We start from the raw sequence: 19,430 nt of genomic DNA on the forward strand, positions 1-19,430 counted from the left end.
GGAGGCGGGTCACCCGCAGGACTGCGAGGAGGGGCAGTGACGGTGGCGAGGGGGCTCCGAGGGCCTCATGGGTCACACTCCACTGGAGAGCAGCTAAAGGCAGGCAGTGGGCAGGTGGGCAGGTGGGGTGACCTGGCAGGGGACGCCTTCGACAGCCAAGCTGTGGGGCCAAGGAGGGAGCCTGTGCTGGGCGTGAGAAGAGTTGGGTGTTGGACAGTAAGCTCCCTGACCCACCGTCTGTGGGCTGTCAGGGTAGCCGAGGCAGCCTCTGCTCCCCAGCATCTCGAGTGTAGGGCCTCTTTAGTGAGCTCACATGCCGGCCTGCATGTGGATGTGCACATGCAGACGACCAGAAGGGCAGCAAGCTTAGTGCACAGCCCTACGTGTCTGTCTTGGTGAAGAACAGAGCAGCTCTCCGGGGTCAGAGAGGTCTGGACAGGCGGCCAGTAGTTCCAGGCAGGACTGCGCCTTGTTCTTCTCTCTCTGGGTGGCTGGCACCGTGCCTGGGCCTGCAGTTTCTGCTCAGTAAATGTTGTTCCAGTAAATGAACAAACTAGTGAATGAATGAATGAATGAATGGTTTCAGTCCTACTGCTGTTACTTTGGGGAAGTTCGTTAGAGACCTGAACCTCCCTCCCTTCATAGCCTCACAGTTAGGGGAACAGTCCCTGGAGCCAGCTGCCTGGTTTGGAATCCTGACTCTCCACTTCCTAGGTGTATGTCCTTGAGTAACCTCTCTGAGCCTCAGTTTTCCTGTCTGTGAAATGGGACAGTCCTTGCCTCATAGCGTTGCTGTGAGGATTGAATGAGTTAATATCATGTGAAGCCCATGGAACAGAGCCTGGTACATAGTAAGTGCTATGTAGGCGTTTGCTATTAATAAAATGAAGATAGTAACATTTAGTTGTTCTGTGCGGCTGTGTGCTGGGAGCCTGGTACACGGGTTTTCCCAAGGGTAGGCCTTACAATACTGAGTTCCTGGTGTTGGTAGACGTTAGATGACAAGGGGTCCTGTCCAAAGCTGTGACGCCCGAAGAAACCCCAGATTACAATGGAGTGAGGCAGGTCTCTCTCCTGCCAACATGTTCTGTGGCATCTCCGGGAAGGAGTAAAGAATTTCACCGGTTGATTTGACCACAGAGCCCTTTCTTGCTGTCAGAGGGGGTAGGGACTCCATGAAACACACTTCTGGAAGCAACAAATCCTTCTTCCCTCCGTCTCCCCAGGAGCCCTGGCCTATCCATCCTGCCCCTGCCTGCTGGTGGCCCCCAGGGACAGGCCAGGGTACCTCTCCCTGGGTTTGGAACTGGGACAGCAGGCAGTGGCCAAGTCCACAGCAGAGGGGTGTGTAGCCCTCCACCCTAACACACTCAGTGCGGTGGGCTGCATCCCACCCTCAAGGGCAGTACTTGGTGGAGGCACCACAGAGGCCTGGCTGGGACTGTAGCTGATTAAAATAATGAGCTGGACCACGATAGAGGACGATGGAGGGAGGGTTGAGGCCCTTCTTGCTCACAGACTTTCATCAGCCTTATTAATTAGTTTCTGCTGCCTTCCAGATGAGTCTAGTTGCTGTCAGGAAGCTGGTTATGCAGTAAGAGATGGCAAGGAGGCCTGGACATGGGCCAGCAGACCTGAGTGAACATCTTGGCTCTGACACCCTGGCCATGTCACTTAACCCTCCTGAGCCTCGAGCTTCCTCATCTGTAATATGGGTGCAGTGACCGCTATCCACAGAGGGTTGGACTAGAATAAGGGAGAAGAAATGAAGTGACTGGTACACCGTGAATCTTCAGTATTTGGTCCCGGTTGGAATCACAGGCTGCAGGGAAATGATCTCTCTTTGGTTTCAGTGTTTGTGTTAGGCAGAGGGGTGTCTCCTCAGAGCTCAAATCTGGTACAATCTGGGAAGAGGGCAACTGGATCTTGAGAAAGACCTTTCTTACTTCCTTGTTTCTCTCCTTGTAAATGCCCAACTCAAGAACTTCCAGAAAATATTCCCACGAATTCATGACTAATCAGGCCCTCGGCCCTATATCATTTATGTGCGAGGGATCCTCAGTTCCATTCAGGGCCTCAGACATCCCTCAAGTGCCTGCTACGTGCCAGACTTGTTAGCAGCAGGAGTCCAAAGACTGGGGACAGAGACCCTGTTCTCAGGAATTAAGGTGCTAAAGGGGGCCTGAGAGGAGGCCAATCCCAACAACATGGTGTGTCCCCATAGTAGCAGAGCTTGCCTTTGAGGTATGGAGATCATGAAGCCAGGGAGTAATTTATTCTCACTGGAAGAAAAAGAGAAGGCTTCATTTGGCAGGTCACACCTGAGTGGGATTTTGAAGGATGAATAGGAGTTTGTCAAGGGAAGATACTGAAACATCATCCTCAGTCTCCTCCCAATTACCATCCCCCCACTTTCTGGGGTCAGTGTGGATCTTCTGCCATTAAGAAGCTTTGTGACTGTGGCAAGTCATTTTGTCTCTCCCGCCTGTTTCCCAGGTCCCTTCCAGCTTTAACGCATCATGATTTCATGTCTATACCTAGATGATGAGAATTTCTAAAAAAGTCCTCATATTTGCAAAACACTTTCCAAAAGTCTTTGACATTTTCTTTTCTTTCCAAGTTTTTCCATCCATCTTTAATGAACCTTTTATATATTAGAGAAGCCATGATCATGTCATAATTTCTCAATATTTATATGAATAATTTTTATGTTGTGTGATACTTCTTTTCTTGTTTGTTTGACCTTTTTAAAATTTTTTTATTTATTTACCTGACAGCATAAGCAGAGGGTATGGACAGGCAGAGGGAGAAGGAGAAGCAGGCTCCGCACTGAGCAGGGACCCTGATGTGGGGCTTCACCGCAGGACCCTGGGATCATGTCCTGAGCCGAAGGCAGACACTTAACTAACTGAGCTACCCAGGTGCCCCTGACCTTTTTTTTTTTTTTTTTAAGATTTTACTGGTTTGAAGGGGAGAGAAAGACATAAGCAGGGAGGAGGGGCAGAGGGAGAAGGAGAAGCAGACTCCCTGCTGAGCACAGAGCCTGATACAGGGCTTGAACCCAGGACTCTGAGATCAAGACCGGAGCCAAAGCCAGATGCTTAACTGACTGAGCCACCCAGGCGCCCCAGCCCTTGACCTTTCTTAATGCAGATCCCAGGCTTACAAAGTTGGCCACACTTACCCTTTTTGACCAAAGAGGAAACCAAAGCTTGGCAAGGAGAAATGACTTGCCCTTTGCCAGGAAGTGGCATAGCTAGGCCTCCGATCCAGGTCTTCTGATCCTGAGTTTAGGGTTCTCTCCACTGTTCCACGGGACCTCCCACACACCCCACAAGCCTAAAATCCCTCTGTCGGTTGTTCATAAACAATGCCTCATGGACCCCTTGCCTTGTGCAGCCCCAGGTCAGGTGTTGCTGCTGGCACAGAGTTGGACGAGTCAGGAGCCCTGGGTGCGGGGGATGCCAGGCCCCGCCCTAAAGATACTGCTTCAGGGAAAGAGCTAGGCCAGAGGTCCTGAGGGGCAGGAGGCAGGACCTCAAGGATTGTCAATGGAGAGCTCTTTTAGCCAGAGAGCAGAGGAAGTCCCAGATGGGGAGCAGGATGGCAGGAACACTTTGCTGAAACAAAATCCAGTCCCTAAATCCAGGACGAAAATGCACCTTGCCCCTAACGTCTGTCTGATCTCTTACCCTCCTTTGGTTTTCTTCGGAGCCTATGTCATAGGTATCGCTGATTCATTTATTTGTTTGTGGTCTGATGGCCCCCGGAGAGAGTGAGCTCCACGAGAACCAAGACCTGATGAGTCATAGCTGTGTCTCCAAGACCTGGAACAGGGCCCGCTCAGAGAGATCTTCACTGAATATTTGTAGATGGATGGATGGATGGATGGATGGATGGATGGATGGATGGATGATGGACAAGCGATGCCTTCACCGGTGGTCGCCCCGCCGTTAGCAAAGTGGTTCCCAAACTTGCTTGCATTGGAAACACCTGGGATCTTGAAAAACTGCTCACAACTGAGACATTTGAATTCAGCTGTGACCCAGGCACTGAGCTTTTTTTTAAGTTCCCCGAGTCAGTCTAGTGTAGTTTTTGGGAACCCCTGCTTTACCACCAACTTGTAGAAGTCATAGCCACGGAGGCCTGGGCTGAGGAGGTGGGGAGAAGGGGGGAGGCATTTGGAGGAGAGGAGAGTGGTTCATGCTTTCTTGAATTTGCGGCCACCTGACGCTACCGAGAGTAAAGGAAGGGGAAGTTCTTCTTCCTTGCCCTCACCCAATCCAAGTCACAGAGGACCTGGTCTGATTTCCTCCTCCTCTGCCATCTCCTCCTCTTAGATGGTCAAATGAGTCAGAGGAAACTCGGGTTTTCTCACCATTTTCCCCTCCTATTAGGTTTGCATGATTAAGAAAACCCATTGTTCACATGTGCCCAGGTTGACAAAAATAGAGCTTGGCCTCTCTGAGCACTGAGCTGGGGTGAGTCAATAAGGACCAGTCCCACCCAGTCTGCCAGCCAGACATTATAAGGAAAAACAGGTCTGGGGCAGAGTGCTACAGGAGTCCTGGCCAAGGGACAGTCACCAACACCGAGCTGTTTGCCAGTGGAAAGGGGCTCCCGTGTCCAAGGCATGCGCCTGGGTCCAAGATCTGCTCCTGGGCTAGCCCAGGGTTGTGGGATGGGAAGGGACCTTAGCGACATGCCATCTGAACCCCATCTTCCCAGAGGAAGGAAGGGTCCTGGATGCCCTTCTCTTCCAGGCACAGTACAGGCCCCCTGGCCAGGCTCCTGCAGGAGTGAAAGGGCTCTGGGATTCAGGGGTTGCTCCTGTTGTTTCTAGATGGCAGGTGGGGACCATCTTCCTTGGGGGTCAAGAAGCCTCTGCAATTGCGGGGTTCTGCCAGCTTCCTTAGTACCAACTTCTCTTTCCAAAGCTACTACTTACAGACCTAAGTGGAAGTCCGTATGTAAAGCGGCAGGAAGTGGAGCTATTCTGGCTCACCTGAGCATCCCCTCATTTTGCAGGGTCTCCAGAGAAACCTGCAGGTTCCCAGGAACCAACTTGGAGAACCACTGGACCTGGGGCTCAAATGCTTTTTTTCAGCCCTGGTATTATTTGTGTAGCTGTTTTTTTGTTTGTCCATTTGGCTCATGTTGGTTGGCCTCTATTGCTTGGCTAACATCAACACTGGGTAATGTTCAGAGAGTTCTTTTCCTAATTATGCTCTTTTCCATAATTATGTCATGTATGTTCAGCCGGTCCTTCCATATGGCCCCAAACATGTACAAAATGTTGCCTCTTTACACCATCTGATGGTGAGCTAACTCCTGCCTGGTGACAGCAGAAGTTGACAAAGGTGGAAGGATAGCTGTGGCACAGAGAGAACTTCCTAGATTCTCTGCCCTCACCTGACTCACCCAGGTGAACACATGTTTTCCACCCCCATCAGTATGTGGAGGCTAGTAACTTCTGCTTGTCAACATTCTGTCTGCTTCTCTCTGGCTTTGGCACTCAGACAGGAGTATTCCCAACAACTATGGCAAAAGAAGTTGCAGGACATAAAAAGAATTAATGAGAGTGACTTGTCCTCTGCACATTATTCTCGGATAGATTCCCGGGGAGAGGGTTTCTGTTTTTAATGAGATCTTTCGGAAATAGCAAGTTGAAGCCCTTAGGAGACTCACAGCACCGGGTGGGCACTGGAAGGGTATCAACTGCCCATCACTCCCCATCCTCTGCCAGTCATTCGCCCCTCAGTAAAGCATCCCAGCCAGAGCGGGAGTGGAAGTGGGGGAGGCAGCCAGGAGCCCGAGTTTCAGTCCCTGCTCATCTGATACCTTAGGGTGCGGTATGGACAAATGCCTAGCCTTCTCTGAGCCTCCATCTTTCCATCCATAAAATGGGGGAAGAGCACATTAGCTCTTTCTCCAGAGAGCCTTCCTAGCTTAAAGTAGTTTGATTCGATAACATCTAAAACACAGCTATGGGAAGGAACCAGGTTAGCTAATGGGAGACCCTCATGGCCCCCAACCCCATAGGTAGGACTGTGCTCAGGAGAGGGGACTATATTTCCCTAGTAATTCTCTCCCAGGCCAGCCCCCATGTGAATGAAAAACAATGAGTCCTCTGGGAGCCCTAGCTTGGGCTGGAGCCCTCAGTTTCCACGTCCCATTTCAGAAGACAGCCTTCCTCCCCAACCCCAAATTATCATTGATCCCCTAAACCCCCTGGAAGATGTCAGGGCCTCTCCTAAAAGTCAGGATTCTTGGGGCACCTGGATGACCTTGTCGGTTGGGTGTCTGACTTTTTTGATTTTGGCTCAGGTCATGATCTCAGGGTCATGAGATCAAGTCCCGCGTCAGGCTCCGCACTGGGCATGCAGCCTGCTTGGGATTCTCTCTCTCCCTTTCCTTCTGTCCCTCCCCAACCCTCTAAAATGTCAGGGTTCTAAATCATCCTGCAAGCTGTTTCAGGTTCTAATCCTCACCTCAGTTCTCCCCAGCCTCTTATCATATGGTCATTGGAAATGGCTGCTGTTTATTGAGTGCCTGCTATGTGCCAGGCTTGTTCTGAGTACTATATGCATGGGTCCTGACTATTTTGATCCTCACAATAATCCTGAAATACATACTATTATTATCTCCAATTTGCAGGTGAGGAGACGGAGACACCAGAAATTAAACTTGCCTTGGCTCATCCAGATGACCTTTTACAAGGTGGTAAAGCCAAGATAGAACCCTTGGCTCCAGCCCTGGAGCTCATATCCTGAATCACTGAATCAGACCAGGGCTCATTTATGCTGCTGGTCATGAGAAGCTACTATTTATTGAGTGCCTGTAGCACAGGAAGCATTGAACTAGACACTTATTTTATCATTTCATTCAAACCTCCCAACTGGAAGAGGAAAGGTCTGGTTTCCATTCTATAGAGGTGACAGCCCATGCTCAGAAACAGCGAATGACTTGGCTGTGGTAAACTGTAGAATGAGGCAGGCTTCAGACTCAGAAGTGCTCAGTGCCAGCATCTTGTGACCCTCCTCTCAGGCACACTGCTTTTCAGGACAGAAACCTGGAGATGCCACTCCCTCCACCACACCTTTGGGAAGAATAAAGAGGGACGCTAGAAACCACTCCCTCCACAGAGCCCTCGAAAATGGCGATCTGGGGGTGCCTGGGTGGCTCAGTGGGTTAAAGCTTCTGCCTTCGGCTCAGGTCATGATCCCGGGGTCCTGGGATCGAGCCCCACATCGGACTCTCTGCTCAGCAGGGAGCCTGCTTCCCTCTCTCTCTGCCTGCCTCTCTCCCTACTTGTGATCTCTGTCAGATAAATAAAATCTTTAAAAAAAAAAAACTACTAAAAAAAAAAAAAGAAAATGGCGATCTGACTACCCCTAATGAGGGCGGGGTGGAGGGTGCTTGACACATTCTGCTCTTCTTCACTGACTTTTGCCCGAAGAAAGCTAGGATCTAGAACAGCGCCGATCACCTGAGGTTTCTGCTTCCCTCCCCCAGTTCTGGGTGGTCCTCTCACGTGACCTGCTTTCTGGTTCTTCACAGCCCTTAGGGGCACCATGAGACTCAGAAAGGAAGAGGGGAAACTGAGACAGAACCCCTTGGATGCAGCTACACCCTGAAACCTCACAGGAAGCCGCTGAGCCGAGGTCTCAGGGTGGAGCTGGAAAGGCAGAGGAGGCCCAGGGCGCGTGGGCTCATTCATGCACCACACCTGTGGTGAGTGACTAAAGTTAAGTGTACCCTCTACCATGGCGCACAACAACTCATGAGGTAGGTTGACCCAGCCCCATTTTACAGATAAGGACACTGAGTCTCAGAAGGGTTACATAACTTGTCCTAGGCCTCATAGCTGGCAAATAGGATTGAAACCCAAGTCTATGTGATTCCAAAGCCAGTGTTCCTTATGATACAACACAGCACTGTGTTAGGGACTGCGGGAGTGGACCCAGCAAGGGTGAGAAATAGTCCATGGTGCCCGCACAGGGATCTCTGACCTGCAAGGCCATCAGCAGGGAGGAGAGGGTCAGTGGTGGTAGGGTCTCCGCCTCACCCCCACTGCCCTAGCCTCCCCTGGCATAAAGCCTCTGCCAGGAGGCCCTCCTCTAGCCAATGCTGTCCTTTTTGGAGAGTTCCCTGTAGGGCTCAGAGCCTCAGTGGGATGCTTTGCCTCAGAGTAGGGCCCCTGGTAAACAGAGAGGCAGCTGGCAACTTATTTGCAGGAGAGATATGGGGGAGAAGGAAGTTGAGAGCAAAGAGCCAGAGAGAAGGAGGCAGAAAAGCTGAAAAGCTCTGTGTGTGTGTGTGTGTGTGTGTGTGTGTGTGTGTGTGCGTGTGTGTGTGTGTGTGTGTGTGTTGCTGTTGTTGTTGTTGATGGAATTGAACCAAAGCACCCAGCTGCCGACAGGCCCTGCCATGTCCATGTGCCACCCTGTTAGTCAGTGAGGACGCAGGGAAGGCAAAGGGGCCTTCATCTTGGCCTGAGACAGACAATTAGGAAGATAAATCCCCCAACTCTTACTCCCAGTTGGACAATGCAACACCGACTCAAAGGGAAACATCTGTATTATTTGCTGCTTTAGATTTTTGCCTTCTTTAATCCAGAGCATAGTGAAGAGTTATGGGGGGTGAGGAAGGAGGCACATTTTTTACTTAAGTTATGTTTACTAGGATTCAACACAGAGTAGTTTCTTTTTTATGTTTTTAGTTCTTTTTTTTAAAAGATTTTATTTATTTGAGAGAGAGTGAGAGAGAGAGAGAGCATGAGAGGGGAGAAGGTCAGAGTCGGGAGAAACAGACTCCCATGGATGCGGGACAGCATCCCTGGACTCCAGGATCACGATCCGAGCGGAAGGCAGTCGCCCAACCAACGGAGCCACCCAGGCGCCCCTTGTTTTTAGTTCTTATTGCCCCTTGGCTCTTTGTATTCCTGGGCTGCTTCTAAATACAACTCCTGACTTTACGACGAAAGGACGAAGACTCAGACTGGTGGCGGTGGTAGGCGAGGGGGCTGGGGGTTTGGCAGGTCTTCCTTCGGGTCCGCAAATGTGAGCGCGGAAGCTCTGGTCGGAGTCTCGCAGTACAGTGACCGCAACAGTGAGCGTAGTCGGGACCCGGCAGCGACAGCGACAGAGCCCGCCAGGCATGCTTGCGAGCTCACAGACTCGGTCTCCTGGAATCTGAGGGCCGGGGTTTCCGGCGACCTTAACCTCGAGGCACGGGCTCGGGCGGGCCCGGGCGAGCCCCACCTCCCGAGGCGCCCCCTCCTCGGGTGGGTAGCCTGGGCCTGCCACAGGGCTGCGACGCCATTGGTCCGCGCCGCCCTAGCCACCTGCCCCTACCTTGGGGGCGGGGTTACCTGGGCCCCGCCCCCCGGGGCTCGGGTTCCCAGACCCCGCTTCCTCCTCCGGCCCCGCCCCCGGCGCGAGCCCCGCCCCCTTCGATCCCCGAGCCCGGGCTCCTCGTGATGTCACGGCAGCTTTGATACAAAGAGCCCTTCGGCCCACGCGGGTCTCCCGGCAACGGGCGCGGGTGGGGGCGGGGCCGGCGCCTTCAACTGCTGCCGAAAGTGAGCGACCCGCCGCGGCGCGGCGGGGCTCTTCTCTGCGCTCCCCGCGCTGCCCGCCGCTTCCCTGCCCGCCCCGCCAGCCCGCTCCCGCTCGCTCCTCGCCCCTCCGCAGCGCACCGACTCGCAGCCAGACGGGGGATGCGCACCTCGCCCGCCCCCGGGCGCCAGGTAAGCGGCGGCCGAGGGACTGGTGCTCTCGGGGCTCCGGCGACGCGCACCTGGCCGGGCCCACGGCCCCGGGGCCGGGGAAGTTACCGAAGCGCGGAACTTTGCCCGCAGCTCGGGCGCCCGCTACCGCCCCGGGAGTGTCCGCCCTCTCGGCCCTGGCCGGGGAGGTCGGGTTACCTGCGTCCTCGCGCGCGGGGCCGCAGAAGAGAAACCTCTGTCCCCGCTGCCCTTTCCGGGCCCTGTGCCGGCTCCCAGGTGCGGGGGGTGAGCAGGGCTAGCCCCGGGGCGCGGGGAGAAGGAGCCGCTTCTCCGGCGCAGTTTCCGAAAAGTGTTTTTGGAGGGATCTAGTGGACTGGGCAGGGGGCTGGTTTGCCAGGATGCCTTCCTCGGGAACCCCGGCCTCCGCGTCCCACCTCCGCTCCCAGCGCGCCTGCCCCACCGGCACCGGTGTTGTCCCAGCTCCCTGCCCTTGGGTCCGCCGAGTCCCCGGGGGAGCTGTGCCCGGGCGAAGTTTTTCCGTAGCTCTTGGCGGCTGCCCCGAGCCTGTTCCCGGGTTCCCTCGCTTCTCCGAGGGGCTCTGCTGGACAAGGAGGAGAGCCAGCCTAGTTCCGGGCTTGGGGACAGGGCCCTAGCCCTTTCCAGCCAAGACGTCCCCGAGGCCAGAGGTGTATGCGGAGTCCCAGCTCTTTGCCCTCCGGCCCCCGAGAGCCTGCCGGTAGTAGTTGCTGTTGTCACAGCCGCTTCTCTGTGGGCGACTAGCGTCTCTGAGGTCTTGGGGGAGCAGCCTCTGGAGAACCAATTGCGTCTGTGCTATGGGAACCTGGTCTGGACTTCGCTGGTGTTCCTTCTCCCCGGTTCACACTCTCCAGTGTACCTTTCTCTCCATTTATCTTTCTCCCCAGCCCTGCTCTCCCACAGATGGCTGGTAGGTGACACGTCACTTGCCCTGAGAGACAAGCCTGTGTTCCTTGTTTTATTATTTACAGGCCGCCTCCTCAAAAGGATTGTGAGTGGGCCAGATTCCTGCGCTCAGCCTACACTTTTTGCCTTGGCAACCCCCCCCCCCCCCGGGGTTGGTTTCTGATGGTCCCCCAAACCCCTCTCTTCCCTTGGTGGAGGCAGGTGCTAATCGTCTGGGTTCCAGGGAAACAGGTGGAGTATCCCCAGTTCCTTCCCCTGGTGATATGTGGCAGCCAAGTTAGGGAAAAGGGAATCTCAAAGGGGAGAAGGTGACCAATTATGTGTATATCAGACCTATGCTGTAGGGATTTCTTTCTTTTTGCAACCAGTCAGCTCAGCCTTGGTGGAATCCTTGGGTCACTGCCACTGACTGGGGTCTTGCCTTAAGCCAGGCACCAGCTTGCCCAGATAGACTGGCCCAAACCAGACCCTGCTGAGCTCGCATTCATGAAATCCTTCTTCTGTGCCCAGGTGCTGGCATATAGGGACACTTCCCTGCCGGTAAGGCGTTTGCAGGCTGTAGGGAGACTGAAAACCTGGGCCAAATTCCCTGTCCATTGCCCTGAGCCCTCAGGCACAGTGATCTAGGTTGTCTCCAAGATCCCTGTGACTTCACTGGGGGGGTGGCCTGGAGGAATGGGGGAAGCCAGGGAAGAACCTGGGACTTGTAGCAGGCATCACGGCTTGGGGGATGCCTTCTGGGAACAGCCTTTTTACTGGGGGGACCCTAGGCTTTGGTGGAGGGGGTGGGGAGCATGACTAAGGCCAGCAGAGAGATAAGACTGTGCCTAGGGAGGGACCAGACTAGCCAAGCCGGGTGAGCCACAGGAGGTGTGACCTTTGCCCCTAGGAAGACCAGCGGGAGAGACTACCTTAAAAAGGACCTCTCAGCAAGTAAGGGAAGAAAAGAAATCTGCCCAGCAGCTTGCCTTGAGGAGGCTCTGGGCTGCAGTGAGAGAACATCCTAGTGGATTCTCCGCCGGCCCCCACACTCCCATCCTTCCTCTCTTCCCAGCACTCTGCTTCTCCCTCCCTCAGCACACTGGCCACTTTGTGGGTGGGACTAGCTGCCCCCACATCTAGGGCTTTCTCTGGAGACCTCCTGGCTCTCCCCTTCCCGCATTCCCTCCCTCCCCCTCTAGGTGGCTAGAAACTTCCTTCCCTAGGGCTGGCCGTCCATCTTCTGGGCTGACCTTTTATGCCAAGGGATGTTTCTCAATTGGTCTTGCTTACAATTTTGCTTCAGTTTATATATTTTAGCTGTGGGTATGGAGGAGGTGGAGGGGATGAGGAAGACTCCCGGTAAAGTACCAGGAGAGTGATCCCTGGAAGGCAGACCTCTCAGGACCTTGTCTGGGGGAGGGACAGCCTGGGCACAGGGTGCCCACTCTCTGGCTCTGCTCTCTGTCTCCTGGCACAGGGCTCAGTGCATTTTGAAAGGGAAGCCTCTTTATCTGGTCTGCCCGCTGCCTGGGGTTGGCATTTGGGGCATAGTGCCTTGGCTTTGCTGGCCAGGTAGAACCCCTGGGCATGGGCTCTGTTTTCCTTTGGGTCTGCTCCGTTGGCTCTTGACTCAGGAATGGGGTGTTGATGGTATCAAATCACCGGCCTTTCCAAGGACGTGGACCCCTTGGGTCTTCCCCCTGCTGGTCTCCCAGCTCCAGCCCAGTGACTGGCTGGGTATGATGAGACAGCCGCGTTGACTTGGCGGACCCACTGTCTTACTAGACATTGTGGGACCACCTGTCCTGGATGTGGTAGGGCCAGCCCCTCTGTCAGATGGCATTCCAAAGCATCTCCCCATTTCTGTTGGCCCCTCCCTCACCCAACACATCACCCAGCACCGGCAGCTCCTCCGCAGACGCTGGAGCGTCTCGTCTGTGCCAGACCCCATGCTGGGTGCTTGAGGTATGGCAGCACAGGGCAGCAGCAGTGCCTTTGTCCGTGGAGCTCGTGTGATGGCTGGCAGGGAACAGGTGCAGCACACGGGGTGGCCGGACCGCAAACAGGCCAGTGGGCCTTGTGGACTTAAACAGAGTGGGCAGGGAAGTCCTCGCTGAGAAGGCGGTGTCCTGACAAAAGAGGTTCAGGTCCAGGGAGAGTCACTGCAAGGGCAAGGGCCCTCAGAGGGGGCCACGGCTGACAAGGCCGAGCTGCGATTGGAGAGGGAACCAGGTCGGGGCAAGGGGCACAGGCTCACAGAGATCGGGGACCTCGCACGCTGCCATGCGAGCGCCCAGACCCCCGGAGAACAGGGGGATGAACAGCACACAGTGGAGACTAGACATCCACTGGCACAAAGCGCATTTCCTTGCTCTGTCCTCTGCAAACCCTCGCTGTTGAGGGGTCTGGGCACTGAGGCATTTCTTTTCTTTTTAAGGATTTTATTTGTTTGTTTGTTTACTTATTTGATACAGAGAGAGCATAAGCAAGGGGAGCAGGCAGAGGGAGAAGCAGGCTACCCGCTGAGCAGGGAGCCCGATGCAGGGCTGGATCCCAGGACCCCGGGATCACGACCTGAGCAGAAGGCAGACGCTTAATGATTGAGCCACCCAGGTGCCCCACATTGAGGCATTTTTTGAGAAGTGTCTGCATGTGGCTGTTGCTGCTGTGGATTTTCCGGCCGTTGGCCTGGGTCAGGTCAGAGAAGCCTGTCCCCATGCAGGTAGAGACCATTCTGGCCAGATGTTATTTCCACCACACAGATCAGTACCAGCAGAACCTTCAGGGCGCCGCTGTTCCCACGGGTCTCTGCTAGCAGGGGTGCAAGGCCAGCCCCCCATCCTCTCCTTCTTGGGCTCCTGGCCTCCCTGAGCCTTAAGGTGTTCAAGCCTTCCTTTTGCTTCCATGGGCAGCACAATTCTGGGCCCTGCTCTCCTGAGAAAACTAGCAAAGGCGTTCCCCGACCTGGGCAGCAGCTTTGGGTCTAATCTCTGTCTAGCCTAAGCCCCCAGAGAGAGAAAGAGTGTGTGCGTACACAGGGAGAAAGAGTGCAACCAGAAATATGTTCATCCTTGGAGGTGTGTGTGGAGGTCTAGAGCTGTGGGGTCTGCGTGACCCCTGGCCCCATCTGGCAGGCTGGGACTAGTAACACCCAACGTTTCCAACCCCGCTCCTCAACTTCCTTCAAGAAATGGGAAGTTTTCCGACTGTTGGCCATATTCGTAATTGATTCAACCTGTTTCATCTTCCCAGACAAGTGGGTTTTTTCCCAGCAATGTAAACATGATTCAAATGAAAACAGAGCTCTGTGGCAGTTATTACTAATCGCTGTGGCCCTGCTTCTGGGAGCCTTTCTCTTTTAAGGGACCAGAAAGAGGAAGGCCCGAACAGAACCCCAGTGTGGGAGAGTGGGTGGGAACACTCGCTGTCTTGAGTCATCTGCTGTCACCCCCACCGTCCTCTGCACTCTGCAAGCAAGCCTCGTGGCCTGAAGAGGGAACTTGTGCTGCAGGAACCAGTGTGGTCTGCAGCAGACTTGGGGAAAGGGGTGGGGGCAGGGTCTGCTCTTGGTGCCCGCCTTCAGCCCCCTCTTCAGATAGGAGAGACAAGAACAGCACCTGTCTCCCTCCCGCCCACTGGTTTTCCTGGGAGAAACAATCCACCTCAAAACACGAGTGCCTCCCTTTCACCCAATTGGGTGCTCAGCCACTCAATGCCTGTTTTCTTCAAGTAAAAAAAAAAATGTTTTGGAGCCCAAGAGTACACGTGTCTAGTCCCCGGCTCTGTGGCCTGCTTGCTGTGGGGCGTCCGGCAAGTCGCCTCCCCTTCCCGGGCTTCCGTGGGCTGATGGTGAAGGTAAAATGAACCCCTGTGACCTGACAAGCCCAGATGGGTTCTCACCGGGGCTCAGTTGGTGCATGGTGGGTGCTTAGACAGCCAGAGAGGCAGGGTGGTGTGGCACCCGGGGGGCTGGGCTCTGGAGTCCAGCGGCCTATGTTCGAGTCCTGCCTCGGCCAGGCCAGCGGCTGCTTGTGCAATCGCAGGCTGTTTACCCTTTCCGTGCCTCGCAGCCTTCCTAGGTAAAAGGAGGACGATGCTAGTCCCTCCCTTGGAAGGCGGGTCTGTGAATCACTGTGTGAATGTATGAACAGCACTTCAAACCCTGCCTGGCGTATGAGGGAGTTGTTATTTTTAGTTCCTGTAAGCTTCTAGTGGTTTGATCCTCGCTACTGATAACCTTAGCGCCTAACCGAATTTCTCGAATTTCTCCCAGGGAGGATGTCCGAGCAGAGGCAGGAAAGTGGTGGAGGAGGAGCTCCACTACCTGGGGGGCTTTATAGGAGGAGCGAAACTCCCCTTTCTCAGCTTCTGTGCTGTTTCAGTAAACCTACCCGGCCTCTTGTGGATGTGGGCTCTGGGGCTGGAGCGCAGTGACCAGTGCCCGGCATGGCAGTCTGGGCATGGGACGCCAAGCACGTCCCGAGGTGCCAGGCAGCTCCCCGGGGCTTGGTGTGGGGCTGTGCACCTGGTCCTTCATGCCCACCCCACCAAGGGGAAGAGGCCACACCTCTGCTCACCCTCCCTTCTTCGCTGGCCCCCAGCGTCTTATTAAAGCATTGCAACTCTGGTGGCCCGCAGGGTCACCGAGATTGGGAGAGGAGCCGGACAGAACGATGCAGACTGTCAGCCTCCGCACCGTGTTGTGTGACTGCCCTTGGCCCTGTTCCAAGGAGCCAGCCTACCTGTTCAACGAGCTTGGCTGCTCTGAGGTCTGCAGCTCCATGGGGAACTGGGGGAACAGCGAAGCCGACGGGCAGGGCCAGGCTGCCCATGGGTGGGGGTCGGGCCGGGCTCTGCGGCTAATATGAAGTAACCTTGAATTGGAAGACTTCTGGTGAAACGAGGGCTCTTGTTGACAGGCAGGTCTGGCCAGCACATTTTTGTGTGATTATCTACAAGATTGCGTCGGTTATTAGCAAAGAAGGACCTTGCGGCAGCCAGGCGTGCGTGTGTGTGGTCATGTGCATGTGAGGAGTTGTCCTCTGCCCCCCAAGTCCTACACATAGTCTGAGGAACTGTGCCTGAGTCCCCATTCCCCACTTACGCTGTATTTTACAGACGCTAAGACACTTTCCCCCCCACGTTTTAGCATCTCCAGTTGTATGTGTGGTACATTTGCTGGTGTGCTTTCATTTCTCGGTGTACTTGGAATAACAGTGCACCTTAAAATCCAAGGCGTCTTGGATTTAATGAAACACAGAAACTAGGTGACCTCTGGAGAGCTTACGTAACCTGCCCAGTTTCTTCAAGGAAGGGAGTAGAGCTACCTTGTAGTGGTGGGAGGGTTATGTGAGGGGACACTCACTACCATGTGGTTCAGGGGAACAAGTTTGGACTCCAGGCTGACCTGGGCTCTGATTCCCACCTTGCCCGCACACAAGCTGTGTGACCTTGGGCAAGGGGAGCAATCTCTCTGAGCCTCATGTTCTTCCTCTGTCAGATGCCGGTCCTCGCTCCACAGTTGTCGTGATTGTGCACAAGGCGTCTTTTCGTGTCTTACTGGGTCTCATCTCAGGTCTCACTGCCCCATTCCAACTGGACTAGGAGGGAAAGTGAGGGCAGAGAGCAGGTTACCGGCCTTCGCAAGGTAGCAGAGAGAGAGGGGGTATTATTTATCGGGGCTTCTTGACTCGGTTTCTAATCTTTGAACATCATCTTTTCCTTCCTTCCTTTCCCTCCTCCTCCCACTTTGCCTGAGTTTTCATTTTCACATGTGTTTCCTTTTAGCAATTCTCCCTCCAGTCTCTCTTCTTCCTTTCTGTAAAAGCTCCCCACATGCAGCCTCTCTAAAGCTCCCCATGGAGGGGAAGGGCAGGAAGCCCCGCCTCGTGGCCAGGTGGCACAGGCCCCAGGAGCCTCTGCCAGCCGTGGTCCATGGCGTGATGTGCTGTGTTCCCGGCAGCCTTCAGCTCAAGCCCACGTTCTGGTGCCGCCCACCTTGCTGCCTCCAGTGCCGTGTGGCCTGACCCAAGAGGCTGTTCCAGTGCTGCATACCGGACACTGCCATCACCGAGAGGAGTCTGTCTTTTCTGTACCCTTTTTGCTGCATTAAAGTCAGACCCGTTCGCATCCCAGCCCTGCTGACTCTGTGACCTTTTGCAGTTTACTTAACCTCTCTGAGCCTGGGTTTTCCCATCTGCATGGTGGTTGATGCCCTGGTACGTGCTAGACGCTTAATAGGTGTATTCTTTCCTGGTCCTCCTCAAACAGTTAAGACCACTCGATGTTTCTTTAGGGTCTCTGGGAGACAGATGGAGGAGCTCAGGGCAGGGAACTGCAGGGGTGCAGGCACAGGGACCCGGGCGAGCAGGATGTGTCAGGCGGCATGCAAGCTTCGGGGACGGAACGGGGTGAGCGGTCAGGACCTCCACACCTTTGGGGAGTGAGGTTGATCAGGTAGGCTGCTTGCTAAGAGTGCAGTGAGGTGCTGGACTACAGCGCGTGGGGACATCCAGCTGACCGTGGGCCACCCCAAGCAGGGCCTCAGCGAGAGCTGCTGGCTGGAGGGAGACCTCATTCTCGTCAGAAGGACCCTCTGTTTCTCCCCATCTTGAGATCCTGGTGAAAGCCAGTAGCCCAGCTCCCTCGATTTTGCGTGTGGTGCCTGGGTTCCCAGCCCCCTCTAGGTGCTGTCTGGACTCTGACAGAAGCATCGACCCCCATCCTTGGTGTGTGGCAGAGGCTATGATGAGTTCCCCAGCCCTGAGAGATACAAGGCTGAGGTTAGGGCGCAACTTGGCTTACAGAACACCTGTGTCGGCGGGTCTGGTGGCCCCTTTGGGGACCCCCCGGCAGGAAGCAAGCATGCATACCACACGGCTCCTTACTAGGAACAGGGGAATGGGTGGGTCAGTTGTGCCAATGCTGGGATGGGAAAATCACTCCCCTCACCCGCCCCACCCCAGATAATCTCTCTCTCCTTAAAGTGGTGTACACAGGCTGAGGAGGTGAAGGTAAGGCCACCTCCCCCACCTCACCCAGTCCTAGGGAGAGAGTCATGGGAGCAGAGAAGAGGCTCATGGGACTTGTGCCTAGATGTGGCTATAGGGCTCTCCGCATGGAGGGGAAGAATTAGTCCCCTGGATATAGTGACGTTCTCACTGGGGCTTGTTTAGGAACAGGCCTTTGTGGCGTAGGGAGGAACTGTGTTTCAGGAATAAGGAGCCAGAGCGTGAGGGTGGTGATCATGTCCGACAAGAGCTTGGCGTACCAGGGGAGGGGGTGGCAGGATCATGTCCGGAGGCTGAGACCAGCTGGACGGGGCTATGTGTGCTGGGCTGAGACGGGGGCCTGGTTTTGTGGCCATTGGCAAGCTCATGGGGTCTTTGACAGGGACCTTCTTGGACATTCTGTAGCCTTGTACTCCCTCTGGGCACCTCCTGCCCTCTGAGCCCCAGGCTGTGGCTTGTGTTCAGACCCAGAGCTCTCACCTGTTCTTACCGCAGGACAGCCTGGGAAGGGACCCAAGCTGGCTTTGCCTCCCTGTCTTGTGGCCCCCAAGCTGCGCTCTGGCCAGCAACACTCTGGTGAGTCTGGCTGTGCGACAGCAGCCCTGGGGACACCTGCCCAAGGCACTGGACCTGGCAGAGGCAGAAGGATAGGAGGGAGCACCTGACTGGAGCCTGCTGGGAGCACTGCTGGGACTCTGGGATGATGGGAGATGCCTGAAGGTTATAACAGTAGAGGCAGGGGGGCTGGAGAGTGGTGGCAGAGGAGTTCCCGGGTCCGTGGCCTGCCTGATCCCAGTCTGTCTGCCCTGGAAGCTCTGGCTGTTAGCTCTGGGTAAACACTGGACCACTCTGCTTAGCCTTCCCAGCCTGAGGGCTCCTATGCAAAGAAGGGGATGAGGTAGGTACTGGCCCCAGCTCTAGACGGTGGGTCAGCCCTGCTCGGGTGTACTCTCCTTGAGGCAGATGGTGGCCTCTCCCTGGGAAGTTCACGTCCCCTCGTGGGAGGGTGCCCCGTGAAGGAACACTGCTCTGCCTGCCCGGCAGAGCTGGCCTGGGCCACTGTCGGCCCATCCCAGGCTCCTTTCTGCCCCTTCCTTAGCATCATGGTAAAACATGGAGCCCCCAAAGCAAGCCCCACAAACTCTTGACTGTGTGAGTAATTAAGCCCTCACTTCAAACAGCCACATCTTTAAAAGCTATAATTTGTAGCCTAAAATAGCCGCCTGTTCAAAGAGCCAGGAGAGCCCTTGATGTGTGCCCCTTTCAACTTGCAGCCCGTGAATTCGCCTTTGACATTTGGGTTGTCCGACACCCCTCGCTGTGGTTTTTCGGAGCCACAGACCCAGTGGCCGGGTGGGAACGCCGCTTCCCAGCATATACTTGGGAAATCTTATTTTGAGCATTTAGATCTGGTGATTGATGTCCAGGGGTTCCTGCCTTGGGTTCACGTGACTCTACCTTTTTGTGTGACCACCCACGCTGGGTGAGGTGGCCTTACCCTTTGGTGTGACTCCAATTCTTCTGGAGAAGAATCACAGCATAACTTCAGGGGAAGGTGGACTGAACTCTGGACACTGGGTTCTTACCTGCAAGGAGGAGAGGGTGTTTACGTGCAGGGATTTCGGGGGCAGAAAATGAGACCCTCTCAGTAGAGCACAGAGCAGACACTGGCCACGTGGGGGGTGCTCCCGTGTGTCCCCTTCCCCCAGCTGGCCTCTTGTTGTAGACCGGCCTTGTGGATTCGGGTAGGTACTTGCGGGGAGGGG

General features: G+C 55.1%; 1 protein-coding gene across 2 annotated transcripts in view; it reads left to right on the forward strand.

Moving 5' to 3' along the window:
- Positions 1-19,430, forward strand: part of RAB11FIP4 (RAB11 family interacting protein 4) — a 110,280-nt gene that overhangs the window by 69,139 nt on the left and 21,711 nt on the right. Inside the window, exon 1 of one of the 2 annotated variants that reach the window (XM_032845320.1) lies at positions 9,636-9,751. The exons of the other annotated variant lie outside the window; for it this stretch is intronic. Coding sequence (XP_032701211.1) covers positions 9,722-9,751 — 30 coding nt within the window. The 5' untranslated portion in view covers positions 9,636-9,721. Of the gene's footprint in view, positions 1-9,635; positions 9,752-19,430 lie in introns of those variants that run through there. 2 annotated transcript variants of the gene reach the window in all.

This window comes from Lontra canadensis, unplaced genomic scaffold (assembly GCF_010015895.1).
Source record: "Lontra canadensis isolate GAN:19392208 unplaced genomic scaffold, GSC_riverotter_1.0 scaffold163, whole genome shotgun sequence".
NCBI classification, from domain to species: Eukaryota; Metazoa; Chordata; class Mammalia; order Carnivora; family Mustelidae; genus Lontra; species Lontra canadensis.